General features: G+C 45.9%; 1 protein-coding gene and 1 long non-coding RNA gene across 2 annotated transcripts in view; both read right to left on the reverse strand.

The window, feature by feature from the left end:
* Window positions 1–12,925, reverse strand: part of PTPN1 (protein tyrosine phosphatase non-receptor type 1) — a 32,206-nt gene extending 19,281 nt beyond the window's left edge. Inside the window, exon 1 of the mRNA XM_079321748.1 lies at window positions 12,767–12,925. Coding sequence (XP_079177874.1) covers window positions 12,767–12,829 — 63 coding nt within the window. The 5' untranslated portion in view covers window positions 12,830–12,925. The remainder of the gene's footprint in view (window positions 1–12,766) is intronic.
* LOC306809855 overlaps window positions 1–23,255 on the reverse strand; it is a 639,653-nt gene that overhangs the window by 582,273 nt on the left and 34,125 nt on the right. The gene's annotated exons all lie outside the window — the stretch shown is intronic.

A 23,255-nucleotide genomic window follows, 5' to 3' on the forward strand; every position in this document is an offset into this window, starting at 1 on the left:
TCAGAGCTACAAAAACACACTCGTAGGGTTTACAAAGCAAAGTACCACACACTTTTTCACATTGCTGCTATTGTCCTTTGAATACCCTAATGTCCAGTTTGTTGTCATTACATTCCAAAATAAACATCTCTGTCTTCTTGGACTGCTGAAACACGGAAGGGTTTCAGTGAGAACTTCACTGTGGAGCAGGGTTTTGATGTGCTCTCTGCCCATGAGGAGTGGTGCCAGTGCCCAGGCAGATCCTCCTGCTCCTGCAGGAGATGCTCTCCAGTGGATCAGCTCCCAGGGGATGCTCCAAGCCCTGTTTCTAATTAGGGGCAGTGCTCCTCAGCACCACGCCAGGAATCCAGCCCCTGGCTGGATGCAGCTGTGCTGGGGCAGCTCTCCTTCCAGGAGGGAGGCCAGTTCTCTGGACAGGTTTTTAGGCTCTTGCAGGAATGATTTTTTTCTTCCCTGGTTCCTGGAAGGATGGGAATGATGAGCTCCCCTGCCCATCGTGAGCACTGTGCAGAAAAGTGACCCTGGAAGGGAGCACAGCCCTGGGGATCCTGCATTCCTCTGGCACTTCTGCTGAGAAAATCCTTTAAATGCAAAAGCACTTCTAGATTAGCTCTCAATGGCACATTTCCTGTGATGACACAATGCCAGAAACAAAAGGATTCTTCCCTAGGAATCAGAACTTGTGGAGTTTGTCTCACTTCTATTTTCTTGATTTGAGTTGGTTTGAAAGTCTCTTACCATCATGGAAACAGGATTTTGTGAAAATTGAATAAATTTGTGAGCCTCAATTTCTACCCCCAACACTGACTAAAACTAAACTCAGATCTTTATCTATCATAATCTATAGATGGAGTAAGCCAGCTATTGGTGTTCACAGAAGAAAGTTTGAATTACAATGCTTTTTCTTTAATACTTATCTGGGGTTAAACAAGTTATATATGCATTTAGAAAGTACAGCCAGTTAGTTTTAGACACCAGCTTGCCATATGCTATGTTAAAATTAGACTGTTCTTTTTAAAAGCAACAAATTTATGCATGAAGTAGGTCTATTCAGTACACTCAGATTTTGAGGAATGCTTCTTCTCATCCAGTAATCTTTGCAGAAAGTTCCAAACAAAGCTTCAAAATCACATTTTCAACTAGGTTTTTTTTTCTGCTAAGCTATCTTCACAATATCTCACAGAACTGCAAACACTTAGTTTGATTTAAAAATTAATTGACTGGTTGCACTAAAAATGCTTATTGTCAGGGTGATAAGTACATAACAATATCATTTTTAGAAGTAATAACATGGGTATCATTGAAAACTAGAGACCTTGTAGGATGACTAAAAATAGCAATTTGAATTCCTAGCTTAGTTAGCTTGGCCAGAAACAGCTGTGTTCACTGCAACCTCTCATTAGTTTGCATATTGTAAGAGCCCCAAAGATTCCTTCCCTCTCCAAACCCTCCTAAATTATACTATCATACTAAATCAGCCTTCACAGCACAATGCTGTTAACACACCAGATGCAAGAGAATATTCAGAGTTTAGTGACTTCCCACTACTCTTTCTGAAATGTTTCATTTATAAAGGCAAATGTTCTCATTTGATAAGGCAAAGGCCAACTCCCTCATCCTGGAGCACTCAGAAGAGTCTGCCTGGAAAGGGAAAGGCAAGGTCCAGCTCCCAGCTGCTTCAGATGAGAAAGAAAAGTAAACTGCTCATTACTTTGAAACACTGAGCTGGCAGAGTCAGAGTTTAAAGCAAATTTCTCTTCCCTCATGGCTAAGGGGTGTCCTTGTGCATAAATAATTTCATTCACACTGGGTGCTCCAATGTGGAGAATCCTATGGGGCAAGCAACAGCCACATTTCCAACTTTCTACTAATTCCATCAAAATTCTCCAAGTTATAAGCCTGTAGAGGAAACACTAAAACACACCAGAAAGGGAGTGGAGGAATTGTTTCATAGGAAATTGTGAACTCTGCTTTACCTTTAAAAATATCACCATCTACATCTTATTCAATGGCAAACTTCATTTCCTTGAAGATGTTTGTCCTGTGTGTTGCTTTCCTGGCTTCCTTGAGATGCAGTCTTTAAATCAGATTCATGAGGGGGGAAAACTGAATTTAGTGTCAAGGAAACCCATGAATTCAAAATTATGAACTGTGTTACACAGGTACCAGCTCCATATGGCAGTGGGTCTCCCCCCTGCATTCTGTTTGTTCCCTGCAATTAGGGATGTAAAACTAAACTCCAGCAAGTTCTAATCTATGGCAAAAGAACATTTCACCATGCTGGCCATTAGTAAGTAGACAGGCAATGGACCTGCAGATTCACTCCACCAAAGCATGCTCATTACACTGTTAATAAAAGCTTTTTATCACTTCTAACCTAGCAAGATTCCAAGAGTTTAAAGAGAATGTACAATTCCCAGGATTGCACAATGCAGGTTCGTGCCTCTGCATGCAGGGAAAGGTCAAACTCTGCTCCAGCAGCAGCAGCAGCACCCAGCCCTGCTCTCAGCAGCTCTGGCTCTCTGCAGCTGCCCAAATCCCTCTCTGGGAACTTGAGGAGCCTGCAACTGCTCAAACACCACTGCCAGAAAGAAGGTTTAAGTGTCTTTTCTTAAGAAAGACTTTGGGACAGCAATGGAAGGAACTTGCTGGATTCAAATTTGCATGAACAGCTTGCTTGAGTTGGGATCTGTTGAATGTGGTGGTTGCAGTTAAAAATCACAGATGCCCACTTCACTCTACTTAGAATATTCAAATTTGGAAAGGAAAATCGTAGTGATGATTAAAACCATACTGAATTCACTGAATGGTGCAACCTACAGGTTGCCAAGCTACTGCAATGCACACAAAAACCTGCTGAGAACAAACAGTACTGCTGAAAACAGATGTTAGATAAAGCAGAATTAGGATACTCCTGGTTTTCCACATGACTGTCTAATTTGTGTTTAGGAAAGCAATCTAACTAAGCTAGGTTAATATTAAACCTTACAGCAGTCTGAACCTGAGCTGCTTAGCTCCCAGCTGATGGCCCAACCAGATTTTTGGGGTAAGTCAGACACCTCAGCTGTTTCCCACCCAGCCCTGTGAGACTGGCCAGGGCAGGGTGGCAGGGATGGGGACAGCAGGGTGGCAGGGATGGGGACAGCAGGGTGCCAGGGATGGGGACACCAAGGACTGTCCAGCCCCCACTGGCTCTGGGCCAGCATGCCTGGACACTTTATTCTGCACCAAGCTTTAACAGAAGTTGCACATAAAGGCACAAATGTTTGTGCAACTACTTCCAGAGCAGTAAACTGCCCAGAGGGTCAGGCAGAAAAAGCCAATATGCTTTCCAGAAAGGGAAACTTAACCCTTAAATACAGGAGATGCAAATGTGCAAGAAAATCCACCTATGGCAAACAAGCCTGGGAGCTGGCACAAAGACAACCCCTCCCATAACCCCAAACCAGCCAGACCTTACAAGCTAAAATGTATTTGGTATTTATAGTCCTCCAAGCTGAAAAGCAATGCTTCAAGGCACTGACAGAAGCAATCCTGTGTTATTAGAGGATGTTTTCACTGTCCCAGCAGGGACAGAGAGCTCTCATGCCCAGCTGCAGAGGACATCTCATCTGAAAGCAACCCAGAGTTTATAAAAACAAATGTCAATGTTAAACAGGGACATCACATCATCGAGGTAAGTGCTCACAGACACCCTAATGCAGGACAGATTAGCACTCTGCACTCCAGCACATGAAAAAGACTGCAAAACTTGACAAGCCAGGCCTTCAAAGGGCTGCTGAGTGCTCCCCATGCTAATGAAACAGGCAGCAGTGAGAGCCAGTGGTGTGCATCAGATGAGATAAACACTTCTGCCACCCCATACATCTACTCATCCTGCTAGTTTACAATAATTAATTCTGAGAACTGAACCAGCTGATTTAGCAAAGCCAAGCAACCCTCACAACTTCTACCTCCTGTAGTGTCCCCTCTGGAAACACATGACTCCAATAAGTTCAGCACTCCCTGCCAGCCCAGCCAGGGCAGCCCTGAGCCCACCACACCCCAGGCTCCACCAGACTCTTGCTCATCGTGCTCCATTTCCTGCCAGCCAAGGCCAGTTATCAGCTGTGACTAAACATGCTTTATCACTTGGTGTCTACCTCAAATCCTCGTTTGCAGCTGTAGAACAGATCTGGAACACTTACAGGAAGAAAAAAAAAAAAAAACCAACTAAAAAATGCAGAAAATATCTTTAAATAAAACCCTTCACACCTATCACATTCCTTTCCAATCCCCACTCCCCCAAAACACAGCTATACCAAAGGGTTCTGAGCACTGATCCACAAATAGAGGTTATCAGCTATCAGAATCACACACAAATGCCTCCTTTCACATCAACAACGTTGAGAGCAATGCATTTTTAAATTGTATTATTCTTCTGTAAGTATTTCAGGACACAGTTTTGCCTGAAGAGAGTTTAATATGCAGAACACATTGTCAGCAAAGACTTTGGTACAAGAAAACCCAAAAGATGTAGATGTTATTACAAGAAAGCAATCAATGTTTGAGTTTGCTCTTAACTGGGTAGCAATATTAACTTATTTACCCAAGATAATAAGCACATAATAGTTTTACCACCCTAAATTTTATGTGGTAGGGAACTCAGCAGGCAGAGCAGCACACAAGGAATTTCCTGCTGCCAGCCAGTCACTGAGCACCCTGTACTCTGGATTGTGTGGGTGACCCAGCAAAGCCCTGTCTGACAGGCTGGGCTCCCAGCAGGGGCTCCTGATGGTCAGCTCTGCACAAATGATAAACATGAAATCAATGGCAAGTAAGCCATAAGTCAGGAGTTTCCATGAAACCTTTCTGCTCTGTCTGCTTCCTGACAGGCTCTAAGAAGTCTGCTAAGATTAGACCTGTCCACTAATGCTCTCATGTGGGCTAATAAATCCAGCAACTTAACAGCTCTAAGGATTTCACATATTCTCAACCTCCTGTTCCAGTCTTTCACCTCTACTGAGCACCAGGCTAGTCTGAGGGGCACAGTACAAAGAACTCCAGAAGCTGGGGAGCCCCTGAAAACAGCCTGAGCCTTTTTCCAGAGAAGGGCTGAGCAGCTGGGCTGCGTGCCTGCAAGTGCCAGAGCTCCCTGTCCCTTGCCAAGGCAGCACAGCACAGCCAGGCTGTCACTGCTGCCCTGCTTTATCTGCCACAGGTGTGGCACTCAGCAGGGACAGAGCAGGGGAAACCAGCCCTGAGCCAGGCAGGTGAGGCTGCTCAGAGGCAGGGAGCAGTGCCCCAGTGCTCACACCAAGCCCAGCCCAGCACCAACACCCTGCACACCTTCCCTGCAGGAACCTCCAAACAGCACCTGGGCACATCTGCTCTGCTCCACGAACACTTGAGGCCACTTCTGAGAAGGTTTCATTACTGGGAATGAAAAAAAAAAAAAGGAACAGGCTGAAACACAATTCTTGTTCATGACATCCCACAGACCACGGAGTTCCAGGTAGCAACTGCGATTTACTCTGAAAATTCTCCACTGGCAGAAGTTTAAAAAAGAAGTGACAGTGTTGATTTCCAGTTTCATTAAACTCTTAATGAAGAAAGTAAAAACATTTTCCAGAGTTGGGTAGCTGTCCACCCCCACTCTTTCACTAGGTAAAATCCCCCATACCTCTTCCACTTCTGGAAATATTCGGAAATCCTGTCAAATGTCTCAATATGTATTTTAGCAGTTTATTCAGATATGTAGTATTTTTCCAGTTCTTGCTCCAATGACCCACCCTTTCCTTCTTTCCAGAAGAAGTTCCTCTTACTAAAATCAACCTCTTGCTTATGTCAGAGTTGTGTTTTTCCTGTAGCCCCCATCTTTAGTCACTGCTGGCTGTGCAAATGGGAAGAAAGGAGATTCAATCCCACATGAGGAGATGGCAGAGGTTTAGTCCAACTTCAAGCAGCTGCAATGACTGTACAGAAGACAGTGGAAAAAACAGGCCCCACACAGTAAAACTGAATCGAGATCTTCTGAAGGAGCATGGGTTATTTTTCCTGTCAGAAAAAGGAAGTATCCTCTTCCTTAGTCAAAGATGCATTTCTAAAATAGATTTCACATTTTACTTCCTGCCATCACATTAAAAGGTCACGCTGTTTATGTTACTGTAACCTGTTACTGTGGGATCAGGAATGGTATAAACAAGCAATTCTCACTGAACTGTACAAGGGAAGAAGGTTATGAGAACATTCCTCTTTATGTGTAGGACATTTGTTCCTTATAAATAGAAAAAATCTGAGAAACAGAGTGTCTTTTGTAGGATAGCTCTCAGCATCAAGTACTTGACAGAAGCAGCATAAAATTCTGGGAACTTCAGAAACAAGCAAAAGCACCTGACAGATAACAAACACAACAGCTGCTTTAAGTTCAGATTAGTACTATGCAGTAGCATTTTGAGTAGCAATTATTTTATTTTAGTACATGAAGTGCAGAGAGCTTTCAGCCCAGAGGGGAGGGTTTCCCCTGCCTGCAGTGAGCTCCACACTCACCCCTTACTCCACACAGCTCTGCCTAAACTGGCAGAATGAAAACCTGCTGTACTGGAGCTTAATTTTCTATTTCTATTGACACAGAAACTGTTTTAACCTTTTGAGGAGAAGAAATAGAGCACAGAACAATGGAAATCTGATTAAATAATCTCTTCATCATTAGTGAAACAGGTAAATCTTCACCACTGATCTCAAGTGCTGAAGGTGACTTTTGACCCCTTAAATGCATGTTCCTAAAGCATCCACAACAACCAAGAGCTGAGACAACTGCATACATGGAAAGTGTACAGAATTAAAAATAAGAAAAAATAGAATTCAAACCATTTCTAAAAGTTTCATATTATGCCAGCTCATTTTCCTCCCCAACCAGGATATAAATTTTTCGCTGCTGTTCTGTGACCTTGCTTTCTTAAATGCAGAAAATACAACCCAGTATGAAAGCAGATCAGCTATCTCTATTAGCAGAATCACATGCATTTCCAAGAATCACTTTTACCAGTTTTTCTTGGTATAATATGACAGGCAAGCTGCTGAATCTTAGCTGTATTCTGCGTGGGTGAGAGAAAAAGCACATCTGAATTCACAGGGTTTGGTAGAAAATGAATTGGCACTTGTACTACACCATCTACAAAGTGAACACACAAAGGCATTTGGATGCTCTATCAAAGTGCCTCTCCCAGTCCAACCAGCAAGGGCATGTCTCCTGGCACCAGAGAGAAACAAACCACCTCTTCTGCAAATCAGCATGAAACAAGTTGACCAATGACTGGAAAAAAGAAAGCAGAAAACCTCAGTGGTAAGCACTGCAGACATCCAAGCTCAGAGATCAGATGTTTGTTGGTAAGGAATCACTGAGTACCTGCAGGTATTTGATGGGGCTAAATTCACAATCCTAACAGATACTTGGGCCGTGCAAGTGACACTGATCCAAAACCTGGTAATTTTCATGTTTACGAGAAAGTAGCTGTGATATTTCAGTGTAAGCCACATCTTATAAAGTCTTAACTAAAGGGAACCCTTAGAGAAAGTCCATTTGCAAAGCAAGTATTACAGGAAAACATTTAATTTTAATGTTTAGTTAACTATAGGATGAACTGTTATTTCAAACCTACCCAGCATATTTTAAAAGTTATTTTAGTTTGAAAAAGATTTGGTCTACCACTACCACATTTTACTCTCTGCTTACTAGGGCTATTTCTATTTGGATTTACCATAATTTGGCATGTGGCCAACACTGCTTTCTCCTTAACAGTTTCCTTCCATACATCTGTGCTTCCAGCACACAGAGGAGGCAACAGTACCATGTGGAAGAACACACTAACACCATAAAACCCTTCCAAAAATGCTCAGAAGCAGGTCAGCACTGTCCACACATTTTCTCATTTCTAAATTTTTAGCAAATGATAACCATAACAGGCTCCATTTTTCCATGCTCTGCTTCCAGAAGCTGTGGGTTGAAGTATTTAGATTTTTAGCTCTGTAGAAAACAGCAAGGTTAAGGGGCTCAGTAGCTCTATATAATGGGACTGCCCCAGTCCCAGATCTACCAGCAGCACACACAGCTGGAAAAGCTGCCCTGGAAAAGAGAGCAGTAAAACCCAGCTCAGGCAGCAGAGTGCCCTGAGCGTGTCCCAATGGCACAGAACAGCCAAACAGCAGCTCTGCCTTTTCAGACTCTTTGCTTCTCCATCACCAGCCCTGCAAAAATGCAGAAAGACTCTGCACAGCACAGGAAAACATGGAATATCTTCAGCTTATTGCAGGAACAGACTCCCTGCAACCCGAGCTGCAAACCAGCTTTCCACAAGCAGAGCCAATTATGCTGAGCCTCAAATGAATCAACAGAGCACAAATTAAGCAGTGGCAAGGCACAGCATGCAGAGACCTGCAGCTACAACTGGCAGAGTAAAGCACAAAGATGCATTTACCAAAAGTCATGTTGGTGCCACAGTTTACCTGCTGCTCAGCACCCAAGCAAAGGAATAACCCAAATGCTTTCAGCTGCAGCTTATAAACCAACAGCACTTGGAGGGCTTCCTGTCCACTGACTTCAAATACACAACACAGCCACACTCTTACAAGTCTTCAGGGTCAACCATTCCACAGTTTACTTTCAGCATCAAAATCCATCTATATATTCTACAAATGTTTTTCCAGCGACAGTGAACACTTATAAACTTCCCATGCCTCTTCCCTCTTGACATCCAAAATTGCCACAATACCTTTCTGCCTTCCTCCCATAGTGAATGAAATTAATTCTAATAATTGGTAGTATTTTAGTTTAGCTTAGAGAGGTTTGAATATTAATAAATTTATATTTGGTTAAAAGACCCTCAAAATTAACATAGAAATTGAGAACACCTATTTACAGGCTTCAAACCCAACTCTTTCCAGAGATAGGTAGCTCTGGTTTGGGGATACTCACTTCCAAACATGCTGGAAAACCTAAACTATATCCAGTTCTTTCTTATTATATATTCCACTAACTATAAAAACTAGAAAAGAGTGCACATTTTAGTTTCATTTTGTTACCTTCACATGGGAAACTCTGCATGAGCTGTCCCCAAATGTCAGCTCTGCCTCCATCCACAGTGAATGGAATCCCCAGTTGAATGGTACATCAGTAAATAATTCAGAGGTGTTTTTACTGATCCTGATAAGCACAACAAAGTTAATATCATTGGCCAACATGCTGAAGTCAACATATCTGGTTTATATAAACACCAGAAGCAACTCTACCTGTATTTGAGGGTTGTGTTTTTAAGATAATATCTCGTTCTATCAACCTGTGTAAGAAGTTAGAAAATAAAATATCTCCTAAAGTTCTGAAAGACTTCTGCATGTAAAATTACTATGAAAATCTGATACTGCACTCACTGTGAGCAAATGACAATCCAGTGTTGCTTTGATATTCTGCACAAATATCTACTTTTCTTCCTTGCTCTAAAAGCCTCAGCTGTGCTTTCCTTAGCTTTGGGGTATGGGTTTTTTGTTGTGACATCTCCAGAGTGAATGCTTTTCATTCCAATAGATGCTTCTAATGGTATTTCTGCAGGGTGCATATCATCCACTCACCCTTAAGCATTTGTTTTGTGTTGCACACCTTTACCACAGCTAGCACATGGTAAAGCTCACATTCCTCTAACTTACTGTTTTATGGAAGAGGATTTTAATTCCAATGTGCCTTTCTTCTGCTTATGTTTCTCTAAAATACAAACAACAGCCAGAACCTGAGCAATTCCTTTTCTCACTCGGGTCCCTGAACAACCTCCACAGGATTTCATGGCTCACAGTTCTTGTAGCAAGTAAATCTAGAGGAAAGTAAGGGACAGAAATAGACATTCAAGAAAACCCCAGACTAACAGAACACAGAGAACTTCATCACTGTTCACCCTGCTCTGACCAGCTGCACAGAGAATGGTTCCACTACTGTGCAGTGCCCAAAACATTGTCACAAAATCCCCTACATAAAGTCTTCATTTTGAAACGTTGGTGTCCCCATCCTGTGATTACTTCTGCTGAAAAAAAGAAGGCAATCTAAATTCTATTCTTTCCCAACTCTACTATCATAGCTGAACACAGCTTCCGCTCCTCCAAAAAAAAAAAAAAAAAAAAAAGCAGCAGGGATAATTTTAACCCTTCCAAGTCATGTGGCACCCAGACAAACCTCCCTCAGCCAGCCCTCCCTGACTGCTGCCCATTCCTCCTGGAGATGCCTACCAAAATGCCATTTCCAAAGCAGGATGCCATTGAGAAACTGAATTTCATGACATAGATGCACATAGTTACTGATCAATCAAGAAAAAAAAAAGAGCAAAAACCCCACCCCCTGTGCTGTCAATAGCTGGATGCAAATCAAAGAATCACTTTAGTCCTTTTTTAAATTGAATTTTAGTCCTCAATCAAAGCTCATGCTGTGCCACAGTTTGAGCAGGCCACTGAGTCATATCATTGAAAGAGAGCAGGACAAAAATATCACTGACTGCTGATCCCTCATTGAAAATGGGCCATTCTCCCATTCTACTTAGATATTTCACTTCTGTAATTAAATTGTACCTGTAGAAATGTACCACTTCAATTACAAAGCTCTATTACTCAAAATCATTTCCTGAGCACTAAGCCTGCAACACACCAAATCATCCAGAACAGTTCAGCAAAAACATAACGTCATATATCCACATGACTTTCAACTGATACAGTCAGCAAGCACTGACACTCGGCAGGGAAGGGAAATGTAGGAAACGGACCTTCTGAAAAGCAGGCTCAACATTTCACGCTTATTCTCTGAATGCCAGACAACTGAAGATGTTCACTCTGCAAGCTACTGCTGTTAAAACTTGCCTGCTGTGACTCTGAAACTGAAGTCCATTTATTTCACTTCTATACAACTCCTCTCACTGGTCTATTGCCAGAGAAATTCACACTGAAAGAAGAGAAGCTCAACGTCTGTTGCAAACATGAACTTCAAGTCATTCATTTATGCAACATCCCAGCTGAAACATTCAAATGGATGTTACAGCAATGCTGCCTGATCCGACTGAACACATCCACCCAGTCATTCATGTATTTCAGCTTCTCTACAACTTCATTTCAGATAAACGTGTGAAGAACTTTTAAAGATAAAAGCTCTAACTCCTGTGGCTTGTACATAAAGCTGGATGCAGAAGGCAAATACTATATCAAGTATTCACATATGTCACAGGGTTGTTTTAAATATCACCAAAAATCTAAATGCAGTAAAGGACACAATAAAAACCCAGTACCAGCTAGCTGCACAAGTATTGCCAGCACGCTGCTCCAGGCTCTGTTCTGCCATTAAGGTGACTGAAGAGCTAAATGCATTTTGATGCCCCCTTCGATGCTTTTCTGAGAAAAAGCAGAAATGCGATGGGTTCGGTGCCCGCGGCTCGGGAGGGGCAGCTCGAACAGCTCCTGCGGGGATGTGTCCCTGCTCGGGGATGTGCTCCTGGATCAGGGATGTGTCCCTGCTCGGGGATGTGCTCCTGGATCAGGGATGTGTCCCTGCTCGGGGATGTGCTCCTGGATCAGGATGTGTCCCTGCTCGGGGATGTGTCCCTGCTCGGGGATGTGCTCCTGGATCAGGGATGTGTCCCTGCTCGGGGATGTGCTCCTGGATCAGGATGTGTCCCTGCTCGGGGATGTGTCCCTGCTCGGGGATGTGCTCCTGGATCAGGGATGTGTCCCTGCTCGGGGATGTGTCCCTGCTCGGGGATGTGTCCCTGCTCGGGGATGTGCTCCTGGATCAGGATGTGCCCCTGGATAAGAATGTGCTCCTGGATGAGGATGTGCCCCTGGATGAGGATGAGCCCCTGGATGAGGATGCGCCCCTGGATGAGGATGAGCCCCTGGATGAGGATGCGCCCCTGGATGAGGATGCGCCCCTAGATGAGGATGCGCCCCTGGATGAGGATGAGCCCCTGGATGAGGATGAGCCCCTAGATGAGGATGCGCCCCTGGATGAGGATGAGCCCCTGGATGAGGATGAGCCCCTGGATGAGGATGTGCCCCCGGCAGAAGATGAGGATGTGTCCCCGGCCGGGGATGCGCCCCTGGATGAGGATGCGCCCCTGGATCAGGATGTGCCCCTAGATGAGGATGAGCCCCTAGATGAGGATGCGCCCCTGGATCAGGATGTGCCCCTGGATGAGGATGAGCCCCTGGATGAGGATGAGCCCCTGGATGAGGATGAGCCCCTAGATGAGGATGAGCCCCTGGGTGAGGATGAGCCCCTGGATGAGGATGCGCCCCCGGCCGGGGATGCCCCGCCGCCCCTCCCGCGGGCAGGGCAGCACCGAGCGCGGGTTCCCCGCCGGGCCCGCGGCCCCCGCCCCGCTCGGCTGTGCCGGGGGGTCCCTGCGCCCCCGAGGCGGGCAGCGAGCGCTGCCGGGCAGGGCAGGGCAGGGCAGGGCAGGGCAGGACCGGCCCTCGGGGCCGGGCAGCGCCGGCACATCGCGGGCAGCGGGAGCCGGGGGGAGCAGCGGGAGCAGCGGGAGCCGGGGGGAGCAGCGGGAGCCGGGGGGAGCAGCGGGAGCAGCGGGAGCCGGGGGGAGCAGCGGGAGCAGCGGGAGCCGGGGGGAGCAGCGGGAGCCGGGGGGAGCAGCGGGAGCCGGGGGGAGCAGCGGGAGCAGCGGGAGCCGGGGGGAGCAGCGGGAGCAGCGGGAGCAGCGGGAAGCAGCGGGAATCGGCGCTCCCCGCCGGGCCGGGCGCTGCCCCTCACCTGGTAGATGCTGGCCCAGCTGGCGGCCTGGTCGAGCCGCTGGAACTCCTTCTCGATCTCCATGGCGGGGGCCTGGCGCCCCGCGCCGCTCCGGCTGCAGCTGCTGCCGAGGCCGCGGCGGCTCTGCCCGGCCCCCGCCCTCCGCTGCCGCCGGAACTGCGCACCCGCCCCGCCACGCCAATTCCGGGGCGGCGGGAGCGGGGCCGGGGCGGGCCCGCCCCGCGGGGGCACCGGGGCTGCGGGGGCTGCGACCCCCGGCCGGTTCCCCGCGGCGCCGCCGGCTCCGAGCGGGGCCGCAGCCCCCGCAGCCGCCCCCGGCCCGGCCCGGCCCGGAAGGGCGCCGGGACCGGAGCGGTGCCGGTGCCGGGCTGGGGATGGATGGTTCGGTGCCAGTCCATGTGCTCACCGGCAGCACGTTCTCGTGCCGCGGTCAGAAGGTGGACAGGGGTTTCCTCTTAGGCAGTCTGCAGAATGAAATGTACTTGTGTCACTTGCCCCGTCGCTTTTGATCTAAGAAATTCGACAAGCTGCCGACGGTGTTTGGTCGTCCGTTCTCAGCGCTTGCATTCCTACTCCGGAATTGTCATTGCTGTCGAGGTGCTATAGTTCTGTCCCAGGAGGTAAACGTGTCAGTCTAGCTCAGCTTTTTCATAAAGCCATTCATTTCCAAATGGAGTTGTGGCTTATGCATCTCAGAGAGCCTTCATCGTTACTCCTGGATTTGAAATACAGATATTCCAACCGTACAGAGATATCCCAAGTCATATATCCCAAACAAACTGGTATTCAGCTGAAGATTTCACAGAGTAACCTAGAAAATCAGTGTGTCTTACATTTCTTCATAAATCTGTCCATCACAAGTGGCAATACATGGGACAAGTAGCATTTTAAATGTGTCGGTCTGGTTCAATAAGTGATTTTACTAAACTGGAAATTTTTTAATGGGTAGACTACTTAAATATTTGCTTTTATTTATATATGCCCATGTAAAAGAAGAAATAAGCAATTTGCAGCAGTGACACACATTGTGACTCTTATTTTGGCAAGGCAAATTATGGATGTGCTATGGAATTCTGGCTTTCTTTTTGTATGCAACAATATTCAGGGCTAGGAAGCAGAGACCCTCACAGTACGTGGATACCAATTCATGCCAGATCATAGAATCACGCAATCATTTAGTTGGAAATTCCTTTTAAGCCCATCGAGTCCCAGCTGTGCCCCATCCCCACCTTGTCCCCAGCCCAGAGCTCTGAGTGCCACCTCCAGGAATTCCTTGGGCACATCCAGGGATGGGGATCCAACCCTCCCTGGGCACTTCCAATCCCTGCCCACCCCTTCCATGGGGAAATTGCTGCTGTTACCCGCCCTGTGCTTCCCCTGGCCCAGCCTGAGGCGGTTCCCTCTCCTCCTGTCGCTGTTTCTGGAGCAGAGCCCGACATTCCCCGCTGTCCCCTCCTGTCAGGGAGTTGTGCAGAGCCACAAGTTCCCCCTGATCCCCCTTTTCTCCAGGCTGAGCCCCTTCCCAGCTGCCTCAGACCCCCTCACACGACACTTTGTGGATATGCTCATAAAAGCTTTGTCTCTTTGGCGCCTTGTGCCCACAATCTTCAGGTACCCAGTCCTAGAGCGGGATTGGGATGTTCTTGGTTTGCTGGAGCCTTGGCTGCCTGCTCAGCGTGGGAGCAGCAGCAGCTGCGAGGGGCCGGGGTCGCCTCAGGGTCCGCGGGGGGAGCGGGGCGGGGGTCGGGCGGTGTCACAGGCAAAGGGGACAGGCGGGCAGTGTCACACAGCAAAGGGGACAGGCGGGCAGTGGGGACAGGCGGGCAGTGTCACACAGCAAAGGGGACAGGCGGGCAGTGTCACTCGGCAAAGGGGACAGGCGGGCAGTGTCACACGGCAGTGGGCACAGCCGGGCAGCAGGATTCGGCTGGGACAGACGTGCCGGAGACAGGTGAGCAGAGATGAAAGTGAGGACAAGGAGATGCGACATCACAAATCGGACTGGGACTCAACTCCAGGCCGGGGGTCGGCGGGTCAGGGAGCCACATCACACCTGTGGTACCTCAGGTGTGTGAGGACTGAGGGGTCCCTCAGGTATACGAGGGTTAAGGGGGTCCCTCAGGTGTGCGAGGTGTCCCTCTCCCCTCAGCGCAGCCGGTTCCCTGTGCCCGGGGCAGGAGTGGCAGCAGCGGGGACAGCAGGGACAGCAGGGACAGCAGCAGGGACAGCAGGGACAGCAGTGGCCGCAGCAGTGGCCGCAGCAGTGGCCGCAGTGGCCGCAGCGCTGGCAGGAGCCGCTGGGTGTCACTCCTCCATCGGCAGTGCTGCGAGGAGCGAGCGGAGCGCTGCGGACAAACCCGCTCACCGCCCGCTCCTCCTTCACTCAGGTGCGGCAGGGCAGGGCTCTTCTTCAAGGGAGTTTTTATCATTTCTTCCCATTCCTCATCATGAAGGTGTATTTTTCCACTGGCAGAATATTTCAGTCTAAAATGCTTCTGCGGGGAAAATTGGTTCTGGCATAGTTTGGCTTGTTTTGTAAGATATTTTTTTGGTGGCTTGTGAACTCTTCTTAGTAGGAAGCAGCAAAAAACAAACAACCCCCACAAAACAAACAAACAAAAAAATTCTCCAAACAAAAACATTACAATACAATTTAGTGATAATTGGGATGGAAAGGAAAGGCAATAGGAATGTCTGGATTGGAATTGTTACAGGAAGATCTGTTTTCATGACATTTCCAGTCCTGGCTTGCAATGGAAAAAGGGTAAATTAATCTCTAGATTTATGACTTCAGCTGAAGCCGGGGGGCAATACCTGTTTACCCCAGTGCTGAATTGGACTCAAGTGGCTCCACGCTTTTGGGAGCCTGTCCCAGCAGAGTTGAAGGTCTGAAATATATTCCAGTCAAAAATATGGGCTGAAAAGGCCACTTGAATCAGACTTCTGTGCCCTACAAACGTGTTCACCCTTTAATGGATATTTAATCCTCAAATTGTGCCTCCACACAAATGCAGAGCAGCAAAAAATTTCCTAACAGCCTTTATGAAATTTATGATCTACCTTACAAAATACTTAAAGTTGCAAAATCTGCAAAGCATTGCAGGGAAAAGAAAACACAGAAGAGATTAAAAGTATTATTGGCGACTTAGATCCATATAATAATGGAGGATTAGCTAAATGAAAATATTCTGTGGTCTCAGGACACAACCCTTCTTGCACTTTGCACAGAGGAAGGCAGTCCCTTCCCAAAATAATTCCAACCTGTATAACCTGAGGCATATTGCTTTTTCACCCCAGTAAATGATTCAGAGGTTTTAATTTTCAAATTGTTCACCAGAGCCTGGGCCTTGAAATTACAGTGAACATCCAGGGGAAAGGGTTGGATCATGCTGCTTATTCCTACTTTATAAAAAGGCAGGTGCTTGCCCAAACTCAATCCTACATTTCACACCCTTTCTTCATCCTCCACCATTCAAAGCAACTTGATGGAGAAAGTTGCAAAGACACAAATGCACAAACTCCACTGGAGTGGCAGGATGTGTGTGACTCCTCAGGGCTCCCTGCTCTGCCAGGCTTCAGCTTCTGGGAAACAAGTCCTGGGTGGGACAGGATGGGGTGGGATGGGATGGGATAACCTGAATGCTGTAAACAAGACTAGGATATCAAAATCTCTGTTCCTGCCTCTGTTAAAAGAGAGTAAGAATCACTCTGTGTGTGTGTGCCTTCAGTGGTTCAGTGTTTTAGAGGCTTTAGAGCTTTGCAGGGTGTTTCATCCCCTGCTGTGGCAGGAGCAGGCAGAGGCAGAAATCTCTAATCCAAGCTGTTCATGACTGTCTCACCGTTGGATGGCACTCCAGCCCTTACTGCTCGTGGTGATCACAGCCTGGATTTTACTCCTGCACAGGAGTTTTAAGTCGAGTAGTAATGATTAGGAAAACTATTAGGAATACTCTCTTTTATTGCTAATGTAATAATGGAGTAAAGTTACACTTGCAGAGCTGGCTTTAGTTTCACAGCATTAGGTTTTAGGAGGTCAGTGTTGAAATCGTGTCAGATTGATTAGTTTTCTAAATAAAGATTTCCAAATGCAGTTGGTTCTGTCACAAGGGACTCAGGTGTGATTTACTCACTGGTGTCAGAAGAGATGTGTGTGTGTTTATGATTGTAAGGTAATTTATCCCCAGGCTTTCAGTCACTGTTTTATGCTTTGTGCAGTGGTTTAGATTAATGGGAGAATGTTTTCAGCAACCCTTTCCTGAAGTGATCCTTTTTCCTTGCAGCAGATCCCTGAGCCTGGCATCACCTTCACCTCTGCTTCCCAGGGCTGCAGAATGATGGGTGCTCCACTCTGCACATCTGCAGTCTGGTAAGCAGAAATGTTTTTCCCTCACACTGATGACACAAATGTTCAAGGGAAGGTGTGAATTTCGTTCAAAGTTGTGTCTGATGGTTTTACAAATGAGCGTGAGCTCAAGTGTGAGTTACTGGTACAGCACTGGTTCCTGCTGGGACTGGCTGGTGTGTCCCTGGTGTCACTGTGGGCACATGGCACTGGGGCCAGCTGCAGATTTCCCTGGGATTTGCCAGCAGCCTTAGCTTGGAGCAGAGTGAGTTCTGTTTCTGCTTTGGCTGCTATGGCTGCACTTGAGCTGTCCAAGGCAGAGTGTGGCAGAGAAATCAACCCAGCCTCTCCTGCTTTGCCACCTGCTGCTGCTTCTGTGGCATCCCACCCCTGCAGCTCTGCCAGCCCAGTGTTTATTGGGAATGGAGCTGGGAACACAGCTACTTAAAAAAAACCAACCAAAATCCCCCCAAAGCCACCAACACCACCAAAATACCAAATATACCAAAATACACCCCACATGCCAAAGGAAAAAAGATTTTCTTCTGGATTAGTTTTAAGGAAAATTAGATCTCTAGTACAGTGAACCATATGGCACATAAACAATATTTCTAGGACAACAGAACACATTGATGCTGGGGCAGGAAAAGAACAGAAGATTAATATAAGTACCATAAACCATTATTACCGCTCAGGACTCCATCCTGAGCCACCCCAGCTAATTCTACATTTTCAGTGATCCACAGTAAATTGTGTTTTAAAATGTTATTATTTGTCGTAGTATTACTATTATTATTGTTGTTATTGTTATATTTGTGATGAAATCCATGCCAGCCATAAATAAGACTGTAGTTACAACAAATACCTTGTGTGGAAAGAAGAGCCTGAATTTTTTTTGTCTAGGTGAAGAACAAAAGCCTTCTCATTTCAGGTAAGCCTTTAAGTGGAAAAAATAGTGATAGGAAAATAAAAGCTTATCCATTTTAACCAGTATTTCCTCGGAACAAATGTGATTATTTTTATATTGTCCTCTAAAGAGCAGTTATTTCTGGAGGCAGAGCTTAGTACTTTTACAGTGTGAGAGTTTTATCACTCTTTATTTATTTCCCATAAAGGAAGAGGAGCTGAGATCAAGTCCCTTTTGCTGAGTCCGAGGGGCTCAATAAAACTGCTTGGGAAGCCACCACCACATTTGGGATGGCAGCGGGGAGATTTACACATTGTATTTCCCCAGCACCGTAAATAAACAAGTATCCTTCAGCTGAAACATTTTTTTCCAAGTGAGATACAGTAAAAATTTCAAATCCGGCCAGGTTTGAAAAGTAAATGAGACAGAAAAATCCTTCTGGGGCAGGGCGAAGAAACCTCAGCGCACGGCTGGCCTTGGTGGCCACCTGCCAGGAGAAGAGGGACCCGTGGAACTTTCTGCTCGTGGGTTATCAGAACCTTATCTGCTCAAACACTTCAGAGCTCAGGACAAGCAGCCAAAGTCAATTTCTGCTTAGAGTGTTCAAAACGAAAAATAAACAGAAGGGAGAAGTCGTGCGTGTGCAGGAGGAGGCGTTGGGGTGGGGAATGGGCAGGGAGGTGGGACTGGGCAGGGAAGGGCTGAACCACATTGGCTCCCCGAAATCCTCTTGGATCTGTCCATTGTTTCCTCAAATGACAACGGAATTGCACAATCCCTAATTGAGGTGGTGGAGAGCTGCTGGTGCTCTCTCTGACCTGCCAGGTAGGTGCAACAATTGGCAGTGCAAATTAGAGAACAACTGTGTCATTATTCGAGGACAGTTATCTGATTCTGCAAAGCCTGGAAAATGCCTTCTGAAATGTGTGAAACAGAAACAGAGCGTTCAGGTCTTTGTTGATATGATAAAGTACTAAAAACCCCCAGACCAAAGCCCTTCACTGAGTGCACTGGCTGATGATGAGATACCTGCCCTGTGCCTCCTCCTCCCACCTGGGCCAGGTGTTCCCATCCCGGACATCCAGCCAGCTTAATGCAGAATGGAAATGGTTGTTTCACTGTCATTTCTCTTTCAGCCTATTAACACCTTATTTATCCACTGTAAGGCCTTGTGTTCTTTGCTGCCCTGTTCCAAAGGAAGCTCCAAGAATGATTGTGCCCTTAGTTTCCTTACAAATCAGTTCCTTTCTGTCTGTGGCATCAGGCACAGCACATAGGAATCCTCTCTGAGTGCTCATGATAAAGAACTGATTCACAAGCCTTTCTTTACAAAGCAAACCCTTCCAGCAGGAATGAATCTCTCCTTTGTAGCTGATAAAATAGGAGAAAATTTAACCAAACCGATTTATTCTGGTTCCTATGGAAAATATTGTCTGTGAAAACATGGAACACTTACAAAATATCAACATTTCACCCCTATCAGCGTGTAGATCAATATGAATGGGTCACAGTGACCTCTCAGGGAGCAGGTGTGCATGGCAACCAAAACTAATATGTATTTTAAGGACTAAGGCCCTTAAAAAAACAGAAACCACCTTTATCCACAGAGGATCTCTTCCCAGCAGGATAATTTCTATACTATTTTACAGTTGGTTTCAGGGCCATTTTAGCTTTTTTGTTGTTATTATTGTTGTTTTCCCCACAAGGAACTTTTAAGATGGAACAAGGGACTTAATTTCTGTTACAGCAAAGCATTTTCAGTGCTTTCAATTAGAACATCTTGTTTTATGAAGTGAAAAGTCTCTGCTGCCAGAGTCAGTCTGAAGTGCAGGAAAAGGCGGTGTCTTCACAGCAAATTGCAGCTTTTCAGTGAAGCAGCAGCTCTGGAATTCATTCCACCATGCAACACTTCAGTGAATCACAATAGTCTGGGGTTCAAGGTTTAGTTTCCTTATCTGAAATGGAAATATGTAGCTGGGCTTGGAGGGGCAGGGATTGAGCACTGGTTGGGAATGTTTTAGCAAAGCATCCTTTGTCTAAAAATGCTGTTTTTTGCAAACACTTGTGGATGTGTACTTGGTACAAAAAAGTCTGAGCCTCAGGTGGAATTTGCAGCCAGAGGAAGAGAATGTGAGTGACCCTCTGATTCTGGAAGGTGGAGAGGTGCAGTGCTGGCAGTCCCAGCTTTGCCTTGTGCTCCTGGGTCTCAGAGAAATGTCTGAAAAATTGTCTGTTTGAGATTTGTCTGCCTGATACAAAGGTTTTGTGCTCGTGTCCTCCTCTTGGAAAAGACTTGGAAGATCTTTAGTTTGTTCCAGTTTGGAAAGCAGCCAGATTCTGACACTCCAGGGTGTTTCTCAGGTATTTATCCCTGCCCAGCCCCAAGTGGTTCAAGCAGTGTCACAGCCGTGGCTTTTGCCTTCTTGCAGTCTCACTGTGCATCTTTTCCTCTCCTCCTCTTGGGAAGTGCACCCTGCTTGTCCTGCATGTGTTGGCCAGATGAGCAGAGCCGTGGGATGCGTGATCCACCTCGTGGCCTGGAATTCTGGCACCCTGTCCCTGCTTGGAATAGGTGGGGCTATGCACACCCAAAACCAAAATTGTGTGTTGGGACAATGAGACAGTTGGGGCTTGTTTGTGTTTAGGTTTGCACATTCTGCACATAAGCCATTGATCCCAAGTAAATAATGAACAAGAGGAAATCCATTAAATAAGTTATTCAAAATATCATAGAACTTGTCAAATTAATGATTTCACAAGAGGCATCCAACCAATTGTTTTTGCAATACAGCAGTTTTTTAGGGATTAGAGAAAAATCCAAGCTATTGGCAGGCAAAATCCAGCTGAGGTGAGATCAAAATTTTGCATTAGAGCTTAAAAGTATGGAAAATGTTGAATTGAATAATTGTCAATTTTTTTAATATAATTTTTTTTTCTGTCTGAGGCAGCTTTTATCAATGCAGAGCCAGGCTTGGGAGAAGGATGGATAAATGAGCCTGAGGGCAGCTGCTGTTGACCAAAAAGTGGTAAATGCTCAGTAATGAAACTTTGGTCAAAGAGAAGTGGCTCAGTGAGATGTGAAGCTAGCAGAGCATCCATTACAAATTAAGAGATAAATCTGTGGCTACTTTGAAAATATTCTTTATTGCTCAAACCAAGAGCAGTCAATAAGAACAACTTACAAAGGCAACGGAAAAAAATAATGTTACAATTATGGTTGAATTGTTATGAGATTAGAAAACTGAAATTACTTCTAATTCAATCATTATGAAAAAATGTCAAATTGATAGGTAATATTTTCCCCATGTTGGGGTTTTAACTCAAATTAACCTTTCAGTGATAATGTGACTTGACCAAAATTCCCTTTCATTTAGCCACACACAGATGTGGTAGGTGCAGCTTGCAGTTCACTGCAGACACTGTCCATGGCATCCTGCAGTGCTCAGTGTGGGCATTAATTATTAATTAATGTCATTATTAACATTATTATGCTGCTGCTGCTGCTGAGCAGGTACTGGATAATGAGGTGACCAAGGTCTGGGAGGTTTGTCAGACTCTGGCAGCCCAGTTAAAGTCTCCATGAGCAGATATGTGGGCTTGGGCAGGGCATTTTTTCCATGCTATTGTCCAGATTTGCCTCATTTCAGCTTAACTAGTTCCAGATTTCAATGAAACACAATGTTTGTGAGCTTCTTCCACTTTGTACATCCCTGATGACTGGGTATGTTGAGCTGAGAAGGGATTTGGAGCCTCCACTCACTGATGCTGTGAGTCTGGCCTGGGCCAAAAGGGATTGTTAAAATTGGCCTGAATGACACGAGATATTCGTGACTCTGGCTTAGCCTCACACTGTGGAAGGAAGTGCTCAGCTCATTTCCCAAGATGTGCTTCCTGCCTGAAGGGAGCAGGAGCAGAGCCCTGAAATTCAGAATGGTTTGTGCCATTTGCTGAGCAGATTCCAGAGGAGCTGGAACTCAGCATTTTCTGTGAGGAACCCAAAAACTCCAACAAACAGGAAGGTGGTGGTCATCTTCAGAAGATTTTATTGAGGATTACATTTTAAATTACTGACATAAACATTTGTTTCCAAAATTAATTTCATTATAGACTACCATAAGATTCACAGTTCAGGAATTTTCAGCCATAAATAAGTCAGTGGCTGCAATGCTACAGCTGTGGGTATCAGTGATGGAGCTCTGTCAATCTGGCATTCTAAATTCATATCAGCTACAAGCATTGCAGTTGTGGCTATTCAAATATTTCCTAGTCTTTTTTATATTTATTATTATTTTATTTCTGTGCTTGGTAGTTGGTTTGGAAGCTTGTTGGTCTTTGTTTTTTACCCAGCACCTTAATTATGGTTATGAAGAGACTGAAAAGATTGCTTTTCTGTCCTTAAACCACCTTCTGAGTTTTGTGTACTAACACTGCAAAATCTCTACTTAAAGACCTGTTTAATATTTAACTCAAACAGGACAAAGATTTAAAAAATACAAATCTATTGCAGGCCAAAAAAGAAATCTTTGGATTACTGTGTTTCAAATAATTAGAAATGAAAAAGTAAGAAAGAACAGAACTTTTGGAGCACTTCAACAAATGCTGCAAAGAGTAGAATGGAAAATATTAAGTATTTGAGGGCATCTTTTTTGCTGTGTGCTGTCTGTGTTAGTAAGATTGGTGCTTTGGAGTAGTAACCTAAGGTGCTGTGCAGAAAAACAAAACCAAAATATTGGACCTGACAGAGTTCACTGACTTTTCTGCTGCTTTTCCCTCAGCCTGGTTGTCTGACTCCCTCTTCCCAGCCGGGTGATGGGTTTCTGCTCGTGGCTGTTGTTTTCCGTGGCAGAGCTCCTGTCCCAGCGCCAGCACATCATGTTCCTGCTTCGAGCCGTGACGTCCAAGGGCAGCTGGCTGCGGGCCAGGCAATGCTGCTGGGAAGGAGTCCATGAATGAATGAATGGATTTTTCAGCTCACATTCTGCTGCCTCTTTGGGAGCCAGGAATGCCGTGTAGCGTTCAGTCAGCTGGGCAGAGCTCATTGATCACTGCTCCTCACTGAGCTGCCGTGGGGATGCACAGTGCGGGCAGCAATTCGGGGAAATGTTGGGATGAGCTTCGGGATCGGAGCTGGGTGCAACAGGAGAAGCAAGAAGGAATAGAGATGTGCTTCAGTGCAAAGTGGCTGCTAAATTCTAAATATAGTAAGTGGAAGGAGCCTGAGCCTGGAATAGTCACTGTCT

The sequence above is a fragment of the Erithacus rubecula genome, assembly GCF_903797595.1.
Source record: "Erithacus rubecula genome assembly, chromosome: 18".
In the NCBI taxonomy this organism is placed as follows: Eukaryota; Metazoa; Chordata; class Aves; order Passeriformes; family Muscicapidae; genus Erithacus; species Erithacus rubecula.